At 41.8% G+C, this 11,342-nt stretch overlaps 1 protein-coding gene and 1 long non-coding RNA gene across 3 annotated transcripts in view; one reads left to right on the top strand and one right to left on the bottom strand.

The window, feature by feature from the left end:
- Window positions 1-4,637, top strand: part of LOC145723830 (uncharacterized) — a 6,452-nt gene extending 1,815 nt beyond the window's left edge. Inside the window, exons 2-3 of the long non-coding RNA XR_014149153.1 lie at window positions 1,209-1,302; window positions 4,328-4,637. This is a non-coding gene — a long non-coding RNA (uncharacterized LOC145723830). The remainder of the gene's footprint in view (window positions 1-1,208; window positions 1,303-4,327) is intronic.
- Window positions 1-4,664, bottom strand: part of CHGB (chromogranin B) — a 14,710-nt gene extending 10,046 nt beyond the window's left edge. The window contains exon 1 of one of the 2 annotated variants that reach the window (XM_006735488.3): window positions 4,411-4,664. In XM_006735488.3, coding sequence (XP_006735551.2) covers window positions 4,411-4,459 — 49 coding nt within the window. In that variant the 5' untranslated portion in view covers window positions 4,460-4,664. The remainder of the gene's footprint in view (window positions 1-4,410) is intronic. The other variant, XM_031030376.2, reaches the window with a different exon arrangement.
- Window positions 4,665-11,342: the final 6,678 nt, after the last annotated feature.

Below are 11,342 nucleotides of genomic sequence, written 5' to 3'. Positions count from 1 at the left end.
ATCTGTTTCTTGATCAGGGTACTGATTACACAGATGTGCTCAATGAGTGAAAAATTCATTAAGCTGTATACTATGATCTGTGCAGTTTTCTAAATGTAAATAAAAAGTTTAAAACCTAGTTTAAATGAAACCAAGGTACCCTCCTCAACTCTTCTGCCTACCCAAAATGGGTAAAGATTTGTGGTTCCCTCTACCTATTCCTGCCCCCAAGAAAATATCCCTCCCAAAACTTACTTTATTTTTGAAGACGTGATTGTGATTATCTTATATCACTAATTACTTCATTTTTACCCCCAGTCCTTTGTCTGAACAAGGTTGCTTACGCATCTCTATCAGTGTTGCATTTCCCTTTCCCCACGTTGTCTGCAGCCATGAGTAAAGAGCAGGGGAGTGATCTCATTCTTCTAGTACAGCATCAATTCTGTAATATCATGTACAAATAGGTGTTTAACAGCTGGCTAATGAGGATATTTTAAAAGAATAAATTTTAGGGGCACCTGGGTGGCTCAGTCGGTTAGGCATCTGCCTTCGGCTCAGGTCATGATCTCAGGGTCCTGGGATCGAGTCCCGCATCGAGCTCCCTGCTCGGCAGGGAGTCTGCCGCTCCCTCTCCCTCTGCTACTCTCTCTCTCTCTGTCAAGTAAATAAATAAAATCTTTAAAAACAGAAGAATAAATTTTAATTTATTCAAATTAAATTTCATGAGACTCTGCTTGTTTTAAACCAGCAATTCAAATGCCTTTGTCTTCCTAGGAGATGTTTCAGGTGCTTTTAATTTTCCAAAGCCATTTTTTTCTTTCAAAGCTGCTTTGATTCTTTCATCTTTCACTCTGACTTTGTTCTGTCTAAGCCCTTTCCACTGGAGAAGCTAAAGCATTTACATATAGGCCCATCTCCACAGTTCTCCTGGCATTCCCTGGAGTAGACAATTGCTATTATAGCTGAAGAAGCTCAGTGCAGAAAATTCTTCTAGATCCCTGAGCAAGAGAAGAACTAGCTGGAGCAAGAGCAATACTCTCAGACATCAGAGATGAAAGCTACTCAAATGCAATTTATTTTTAACCAGCAACCTGACCTCTCCTCACAAAATATTTGCTCTCCAAGCCTTCTTAACTGCCTGCCTCTAATCAATTACAGATCATAGAGCTCAGTCTCGAAATAAAACACCTATTCCATGTACTCACCTTACTGAATTTTCCTTTTTAAAGCATGGCCGGGGATCTACGTCAATTGTTTCAAGAAGCCCAAAGCTATCCAGCATGTTAAAATCATGTGTAAACTGTTTGAGAAGTGGTTAACAAGGTAAGAAGACCCCACGATCTTCCTGAAATTTAGTTCAAACAAGATCCAGATGGCCTGCCTTTGGCACCCAGGGTCCAGTATGCTGGGCCATTATTTTATCCCCCAAATGGCTATTATTTGGGAACATTCCCACTCTGGCACTTATTCTTTGCACCTGAATCTGTAAAATTCTGTGGAAAGAAATAACTGAGAGAATTACTCCTCTAATAAGCTAGAAGGTGCCTTTTTAAAATCTAGCTTTACTAAACCTTCTTTGTAATGCAGTTTCTTGCTAATAACTTCCCCCCACCCCACAAATGTAAAGTAGGTACTTTTATTAACTACTGACATTGCCTAACTATTAACAGTCATCAGATTTGGGCGGAGATAAATATTTTTCTTTTTTTTTAATTTTTAAAGGTTTTTTAATTTATTTGTCAGAAAGAGAGCGCACAAGCACAAGCAGGGGAAGCAACAGGCAGAGGCGCAAGCGAAGAGGCCGATGTGGGACTCCATCCCAGGATTCTGGGGTCATGAGCTGAGCAGAAGGCAGATGCTTAACCGAGATATATTTTCTTTATCACTCTAAACAATTTATAGCTCATGTTTGTTATTGCAGGACAGTCCTGTTTCTCTGAGGCTCTTCAGGCCTGTTTTTGATGGAAAGGAGCTGAGGTCTCCTTATAAAAGTGCATTATGCATTTTGGTGAGACACCTAAGTTCCACTGTATTTCTTCCAATAGAATCTGTGACAGCAAAGTAATAACCAAAGACATGTTGATTCCCCTAAAGTAGCTTAACTTATTTTTGTATAAATTAAGATTCAGGAGGCACCAAAGAAAACCCAAAGATTATGATAAAAGTGAAGTAGTCAGATGGTAGAAAATCTTCAAATTATATTGTATGATAAACCTGAGAATAACTTCCAGAGTATTATATATCACAAGACTATCAAACTAAGGTTTGATTCCAGAATAAAAATACAGCTATAGTTTAAAAAGTTAAGCAACCTCATCTGAATGCAGAAACTATTTTACCCAGTAAAATATGGATATCACAGAGCTACTTCACTCATATTAATTTTTTAGAGTGCCCAGTAGCTACTGTAGAAAGGTATGGATCTCCCTTCAGAAGCTCTTAAGGGTAGGAAATGAACCAGATGGCTTCCTGAGGTTTTCTTCAGCCCTGTGATTTTGCTAAATAGCAAACTTTGCTTGAAGGTTACCATGTTTCATTTCCAGACATTTGTGGAAGGTGGGAATGGGAAATGACTGCTAACGGGCATAGGGGTTTCTTTCTGGGGTAATGGAAAACTTCTGACATTTGATAATGATTACAGAATCTGTGAATATATTAAATTATGCACTTTAAAAGTGTACATTTTATGGTGTGTGAATTATAGCTTGATAATTTTTTTAAAGAATATAATGTCTCAAAAAATAATGTCTCTAATTTAGCCAATATTAAAATATGAACCCTTCTTAAAATATTCTCTTGCATAAAGGAGCTATAAATATTTTACCACTATAGTAAAATAAGTCTCACAAATGACACTGTTTTGTAGTCTAAAGCACAATGTATAGCATAGCTATAGCATTTTAAGCAGTTTCTTTTTGAAAATATTTTTGACTGGAAAAGACTCTAAATATTCATTTAGTTTTCTTTAAATTAAGAACATTTATAGGCAATTTATAAGAGTGACAAGAACGTTAGAAAATTCTGGGAGCACCTGGGTGGCTCAGTCGTTAAGCGTCTGCCTTCGGCTCAGGTCATGATCCCACGGTCCTGGGATCAGGCCTGGCGTCGGGCTCCCTGCTCAGTGGGAGGCCTGCTTCTCCCTCTCCCACTCCCTCTGCTTGTGTTCCCTCTCCCGCTGTGTCTCTCTCTGTCAAATAAATAAATAACATCTTTAAAAAAAATTCTGAATGTGTGTAGCTTGCAATAAAATAAATTACCATTGGTTTTCTTTTTGTGTCTTTATATTTGGGATCCAGCAATTGCTGTCATTGGAAACTTCATATTCATGGTTGGCAATACCTCAATTCCAGTTAGGAATCTCAATCTCAGATAGGAACAATATCCTATGAGGTTATTAAAACAGTAACAGAAAACCTCCAGTTTAATCTGGTGGTAGCATATTTACTTCCCTGGTAAATGGTCTAGTGATTTTACTTCAACACACACACACACACACACACACACACACACACTTTTCCAAATCTCCAGAGATCATTTCTTCAAGATTCATAGTAGTTTGAAAGATTAACCCTACAGTCTTCTACACATAAAGAGACACTGTCAAATATCTACTACTTAAAATTACATCCTCCCGAATTGACTAAAATGATGTTTTGGTTTTTTTGTTTGTTTAGTTTTGTTTTTACTTCTTCAAGGATATCTTTGTGGTTGTTTTATAATTGTTATTTTCCTGGAGTACAAAAGTCAAAATATCTACTGCAGATTCCATTCATACTTAAAAATGGATGAATTTGGGTATGAAATTACCTCTCCCCAGAAATGGAACTATAAAATACAAAAAAAATTACGTTAAACTTGTACATATATATACATAAAGACACACATATAGAGGAACATGTTAAGAAAAAGATATGATATCTTATATACATATGAGACTTATTTTCATCTCATCATGTTTAAATAATAATGATAATAAAGGAAATTATGCAGGTGCCAACTAATATCATAGTACATGTACTCTTGTGTCTCCATAGTTCTCTGGCTTTAAAAAACCAAACAAATACTTAATTCCAGTTACATATTAAGATTTTAGCAGCATCTCTCTAGCCAGGTAGAGAGAGCATGACATTTTAGAAGTGAGCACAAAATGTGGGGTTTCCTTGGAGGCGCAGGCACGTTTTTCTCTATCTACAGGAAAACTCAGATATGAAAAGACTGAGACTCTTCTGGTTGGGCTAGGAAGCCCTCTGGCTTTTTCCAAGTCAGACGATGAAGCAGGGAGTTTCAGAAATTAAGAATCTCAAGCAAGAAGGAGAAACCTTCCACTCAACCCTTCCTCTTCCCCCAGTATCTACAAGCTGGTTCCCCAGCGGCCGGAAGACCGAGGCTAGCGCTGTCCGCGGTGCTGAACAGCCGGCCGAGCCCACTCACCGGCCACCACCGCGGCTCCCAGGAGGCCGAGAAACACCGCCGGCTGCATGGCTCCGCTCGGCCGAATCTGCACGGAGAAGAGGATGGCGGCTGGACCGGTGAGTGAGATGCGGGCAGAAGGCGAGATAAAGATGCTCCGGGAAAGCAGCTGTGTGTCCAGGTCCCCGCGGTGTGGTACGGTTGGCGCAGGCCCCGCTCTTTTAAAGGGCAAGCCGGGCCGCAGGGCCAGGAGGGGTGGGAACCCAGGAGGCGGCGCCCCCTCGCTAAGCCCTGACGTCACGAGCTCCCCCCCCCGCCACCCCCCCACCCCCCCACCCCCCACCCCCGCCGGGCCGCGGCGCAGGTAGGAGGAAATTTAAGCGAGTCCAGTCTCCTAGGTGCTTGGGGTCTGGAGCGGGGGTGGGCAGTAAGGCGCACGTAGGAATGAAGGGGTGAGGGGAGGTAGTGCAAATCTAATGCAAGGGGAGAGACGGAGGCCCCTCTTAGATTGCCCAGGCTTGTTCCTCATCTCACTCCACCCCACCTCCAAACCTGAAAACGTGTGTTTGAGGCTGTGTATGGTGTGCGGTTTTGTTGAAAGTGTATCTAGGACTAAGGCTGGTTTGTGTCTTCACCACCTAGCCGAGAATAAGACTCCTGCTAACTAAAGAGGACTAAACGGTGGGGGGACATGGAAAAAGGAGTGATGGCTTTCAAAATAAAATGTGCAGCTGGAGAATACGGAGCCTGCTGTTGCTTCAAATTTTTAGTCTTAAATCCGTCTACCTACCTACCTACGTACTATTCGTGATTTTCTCTCTTTCTTTCTCTGAACACAACATATACATGTGGTAAACAATTTTTAAGTCAGATGGTACAAAAGGGTTTACTATAAATGTCTGCCTTCTACTTCTATTTCCTCAAGTTCTCTAATTACCCTCTGCAGAGTCTATACTACTTAACCACTTTCTGTTGTTTAGGCTTAATTTATCTTGAAACATACATAGCTGCATCTTCTTTTGAATGGCTGCTCTATTATTACATTGACTGTATTAACTAGAATTTATTTAACCAGTCCGCTTTGTGATAGGCATTTATTTAGGTTGTTACCCTTTGGCCTTTAATTACTCCTTTATAGCAGAGCCCTAGTGTCAGGTAATGGAATAACCTGCTTGTAGAATCTAGTACATCCCATAAGCACTGTGCATCCTGTCTTGCTTTAAAATTGAAATAGGAAGGTATTTCGTGATGTGTGAGAGGAAGGTGAAAACATCTTCCAGGATATTTTTAATGTGAGTCCTCTCAGTCTAATGAGGAATCAGGAAAAAAAAAGCATGCAAGTCCCTACACCAAAGAGAAACCATCCAGAATCCTCTCTGATAACATAGGCTTTGGGGAATAGAGTGAAACTTCATTTGGGGTCTTTTTTAGGAGAGGCAGATGTCTTCATGCACAGCTAAATGGAAGTTTCAGTGTCTTTTTCCTGAAAATCAATGAGGCTCAAATCCTTTAAGCATGCATTACATCTTTTTAAAGAGGCTGGGAATTATTTCACCAAGACCATGGCCACAGAATATTTAGAATAGTCCTGAAAAGGATATCAGTGGGACAATTGGTAAAATTTGAACAAGATCTGTAGATTACATAATAAATATTGTATCCATGTTAATTTCCCGATCTTGAGAATTGTACTGTGATTATGTAAGAAAATATCTTTGCTTTTAGGAAATGCATGTTGAAGTAGCTAGAGATAAAAGGTGTCATATGTACAACTTACCCCCAAATGTTTTAGAAAAAAACAGAGATAGAGTTAGAGAGAGGAAAAGAGGGAATATTAAAGCAAACAGGGCAACATTTGGGAAACTGGGGTGAAAGGTATATGGGAATTTTTAATACTATTTTGGATTTTTCTGAAATCTGATATTATTTTAAAACAAACAGAAAAGAATGTTCTTGGCACAAGAGAGTCTGTATAAAACCTCTGGAAAGAAGTGGGTACAGACAAAGAAGATGTTAAGGGAAGGCTGGCCCTTCCTTGGGTGCTGATCTGGGGGAAATTCCTTAGCTATTTTTGAAATTATATAAGGGTTCCAACTGCTGTTTAAAATACACTGATTGCCAATAGTACTTAGAAATTGGCACCTTCCAAGAGCATCTACATTCCAGTGTTTCAGCAATTTCCCTTTTGTCTTGCTCTCTTGTAAAGCACAGGGTTAAAAATGTTAATGTCATCTTGTGGCTTCTCAGATAGGACTTGGGCTGAGTTTATTACTCATCAAGAAAAGTCTTTTCATTATTGTGAATTGACCCACAGCCAGTTCCTATATTCAGACTGACCTTTCTTCGTTCTCATTATTTTACAAACTTTTTATTATTTTGCCTCTCATATTTAGATCTCCATGTACCAGGGGAAAAGAAATAAAAGCTTTTGGAAGGAGCATTTCCAAGGAATTATTTCAAAGCAGGATGACAGAGGAAAACCAATATTTTCCTTAGGAACCGGAGCTTAGAATAAACCTGGCATGAGTTAAGGGTACAGTCACACTTTTTACCACATTGCCACTTCGTTGTCCTGAGAATTTTTTATGGAAGTGACCATCCTTTCTCGCCTACTGTGTAGTGTCACTGAAAAAAAAAAAACAACCCTAGAGTTCATATGCGCATAGGTATGTTTCTAGACTCTTCCAGAATACTGATCTATTCTGTCTCATTGGTCTATTTGTTTATCCTTGGAGCAGTACCACACTTTCTCTACACCATAGCTTTTTAATAAGTCTTGATATCTGGTGAAAAAGGTCTTCCCATCCTGTTTTTCTTCTGGAGGGCATTGGTTATTCTTGGCCTTTGCATTTTCATATAAATTTTACAATCAGTTGCTAATTGCCATGTGACAAATCTGTTAGGATTTTGAGAAGAGTTGCATTAAATCTATGGATCCATTTGGGAGCAGCTGACATCTTTACAATATTGGGCAGACTTAGCTTTTTAATTACTGATAATGTTTTGGATGTAATCTTATCTCAAGTAGTATAAAATACTATTACCCTAGGAAAAGAAGCCATGGGGAAGAGCATTTGTCAGGAATGCTCTCAAAGAAAAATTAAGGAGGAAAACAAATCTCCTTTAGGAAGCAGGGTCCAGAAAAAAGCATGGTTTTGTACATGGCTCCTGAAATAGATTATCCATGAGGGTCCAGCCAGGAAAATGAAACCACTATAAGGAATTTAATAAAGGAAATAATACACAGGGATTAGAAAACCTGAAAGAGCAAATGGGGGAACAAGAGGAAGCGCAGAGATTAGTAAATGCAGGCAGCTGCTACACCCCTAAGGGAATGGAAGGATAAAGAAATGTTGTGTCCTCACTGGAGCCCAGAAGCTTGAGCCACTTGGTAAGAGTGGGAAATTCCGCAGGCTAGGAAGGTGGAATTTGGGGCCATGGAGGAGGGGTTGTCTGGTAAGAGCCAGAAACACAGAAGAGAAGCCTCCACTGCTGCCAATGCAGCATCCTCTTCCCAAGGAGATAAAGGGGGAGAACTCTCTTGGCTTCTCTTTTTTTTTTTTTTAAAGATTTTTTAATTTATTTGTCAGAGAGAGACACAGCGAGAGAGGGAACACAAGCAGGGGGAGTGGGAGAGGGAGAAGCAGCTTCCCGCCGAGCAGGGAGCCCGATGCGGGGCTCGATCCCAGGACCCTGGGATCATGACCTGAGCCGAAGGCAGACGCCCAACGACTGAGCCACGCAGGCGCCCCTTGGCTTCTCTTTTCTTTCAGTGCCTGTGCCTCTTATTGGCTGAACATACCTGCGTATACTGACAGGGAAGACTGAGCAATATGGTTTGCAAGGAACAGTCCCTCCAATGATACAGAACAGAGCAAAGAACCAGAAAGCAAACAGACATACAAATGGCATATAGGTCAAACTAACCCACCTAGCAATACAGGTACTGAATTGAGGTTTTCTCTCAAAACTCATTAATTAATTTCATTTGCATAAATAAATGCTTACTACGTGTCAAGCACTGTGGTACATGCATATTTGCCTACAACAGATTACGTGGTCAATCCCAAAATCAATGGCGAAAGGAAATATACTCCATCTACTCTAGCAGAGTTCATCAGCCAGCCAGGAAGGGAAGGTGGGAGCGGCGTGGGGTAGACTCCAGGTCTGCAGAGGAGGGTGAGAAAACAGGGCATGTCAGGAAAATGGCAATACCATGGAAACTGCTGCCCTGCAAAATCTACAGAATGCTGAGATTTCCCCCCAGATTCCCAGATCCCTCTGAGGTGTGTGTTCCACAGAGGCTCTGAAAGTTTCCCAGTGGGACTAAGCTTTAGTGATCCACAATGGAACGTTCCTGATAGCAAGCTCTTTGGGGCTGCCTTTCCTTCCCTGTTTTACTTCTCCACTCCTTGTCTCTGTTTCTTACAATTATCTCCAAAATAAATTATTTCCAGTCAGATTTTTTGTCTCAGGGTCAGCTTCTGGAGGAAATTGAATGATGACACATATATTCACAAACCTATTACAGGCTGTTAAGTAGAAATTTTCATATGTCCGACTTTTGGCTGAAGCCTCAGAACTAGAGAACATGGGTTTTAAGTGCCCACACGTTCCAAAGAGAGGAGTCAGGCACATCTCTCCAAGACTCACTAACCCAGGCACAGTGAATTGGCACAGGGGCTGTCAGAACTAGAAATGTAAAGGGGACTGGTTGGAAAAAGAATCTATTTGATAGGGAGCCCTGCACTGTTTCATGATGGTGCTTCCTACCTCAGCCAAGTGAGAGACCCCTTGAGAACAGTTCACAAAAAGTGGGTTTGTTTGCAGGATGGGAGACTGACATCTCATTTCCTGGCTGGATGCTTGCTGAGCTGCAAACACCCAAAGACTTCCTATAATGCTGCTAGAGGAGAGTGGGAAGGAGACCATAGGGCAATTTTATTTGAGAGTTCAAGAGTTAAATGAAGATTGAGGCAGTGGGAAGTCGGCTGAAGGAGCTTGCAAACTGGGGAGAAGGACAGTGGCTGGAGCATCTGTGTATCTAGAGATCTGCCCTGGGCCAAGTGGACTGCATGGAGTGTTACTGGTCTTGAGTCACCAAAAAAAGGCCCCTGCTTGGAGGGGAAGAATGAAGGGGGGGAAATCAGAGGAGGAGATGAACCATGAGAGACGATGGACTCTGAAAAACAAACTGAGGGTTCTAGAGGGGAGGGGGGTGGGAGGATGGGTTAGCCTGGTGATGGGTATTACAGAGGGCACATTCTGCATGGAGCACTGGGTGTTATACACAAATAATGGATCATGGAACACTACATCAAAAACTAATGATGTAATGTATGGTGATTAACATAACATAATAATAAAAAAAAAGAAAAATAATGCAAAGATTTACCAAAAAAAAAAAAAAAAAAGCCCCTGCTTGATGGAGCAAAGGAACCCAGGGATGTACTGATGATGGTAGCTGAGGGATGTTGTGAAAGGTCAGACAGGGAGCATCACGTCTGTCAGGGATTGGTGGAATGAGGAGGTTACCATGGAGGACTCTAAAGAATCGAGAAAGGTCTCTTGTGAAAGGACCAGCGAGCATCCGGAGGTACCCTGGAGAACTACAGAGGACACTGGTGACCTCTGACCCCTTCTCAGTCTTCTTTGATCTTCTGCCTTGTTCCAAACCAGAAGGAGCTGGGTGGAGGGGGCGGGGAGAGGGGGTGGTTATGATAGGAAAGAAAGAAAAAGGAGAACAAAAGAACGAGCCACCTTTTCCTCTTTTCCATGATTGGTTCTGAGTCAGGCAGCAGCTGGGCGCCGGAGGAGCTTTGAAGTGGGTGAAAAATAGAAGTCTGGACTGTTGTAACAGTCCAGAGTTAATGAAAAGCTGTCGTTCGTGCCTGAGAGTGTGTTCAAGGATCAGGAAAGGAGATTTGACAGAGCATGCTTGAAGGCAGTTGTGAAAGAAGGTTGAAGCTGTTTCCTGGGTGTACCTTCCAAGTTCAGCGTGTTCAAAATGATATACATGTAATATAAGATTGAAAAATGCTTCCACGTTGTTTACAGATATGAGTGCCGTAGTATAAGAGGGAATGTTCCAACTGGACCAGAAACCATGAGGAATCCCCAAAAGATAGAAGCAGATGGGTTCAGAGTGAAGGAGAAAATTCACAGCCCCTAAGAGAGAACTAAGGCAAAAGATCAGATGAGTTTTGGAGTTCCTCCAAGACCAGAAGCAGGAGGGAATCTGTGGGTCACCGCTGAGGGGTGTGAATGGGTACCTGGTAGAAGCACTTGGGTTGTATGGCGCTCCCTTCCTCCAGCACTTGTGCCAAGCAGCTGGTAGCAGAGATGGTAGGACCTGCATCCTGTTCTGTTGGGTTCTTCCCTTCTCTTGTAGCAACTTCCCTACACCTCTGATCTCCTTGATGCCCACAGCCTCTTTGTCCTCTTCCCATTAAAAAGCCTTCTCTCTATGGCACTCTTCATAGGAATTTTTGAAATTTGGTCTCATTCCCAAATATGTATTTCAATTTGTGGTATTTCCAGCACCAAGCCAGAAATGGTGCTCAGAACCTTGAAGTCACACCAGCTTCAGGCCAGCATGGCTGTTACTGGACCAGTCCTGTGCAGGGTGTTCTCAGGTCTCCCTTTTGGGCTGTCTGCTGAATTCCTCTGACCCTTCTCTCCGCACTCATCCTTAGGAGTCAGGAAATGTAAGTTGGTTCTGCCTCTGTGATTCTGAGAGAACTGGCAGACTTAATAAAATCCTCTTTGCTCTAGGAGGAGGCATTCTTCTGCTGATGCTGAATTTTTAATTATTTATGGTGACTATTAGAGCACATCAACTCCTAGGCAGGCCTCTTCTCTACAAAAATGTATTCTGTGGATGTGAACTCTGGGAAAACTCCATGTAGGCTAATTTCGGTTTTACACCTATGAATATTCTATTTCCCAATCAT

The sequence above is a fragment of the Leptonychotes weddellii genome, chromosome 10 (assembly GCF_054177405.1).
Source record: "Leptonychotes weddellii isolate Sample4059 chromosome 10, ASM5417740v2, whole genome shotgun sequence".
NCBI classification, from domain to species: domain Eukaryota; kingdom Metazoa; phylum Chordata; class Mammalia; order Carnivora; family Phocidae; genus Leptonychotes; species Leptonychotes weddellii.
This window is presented reverse-complemented; position numbering and strand designations above follow the sequence as displayed.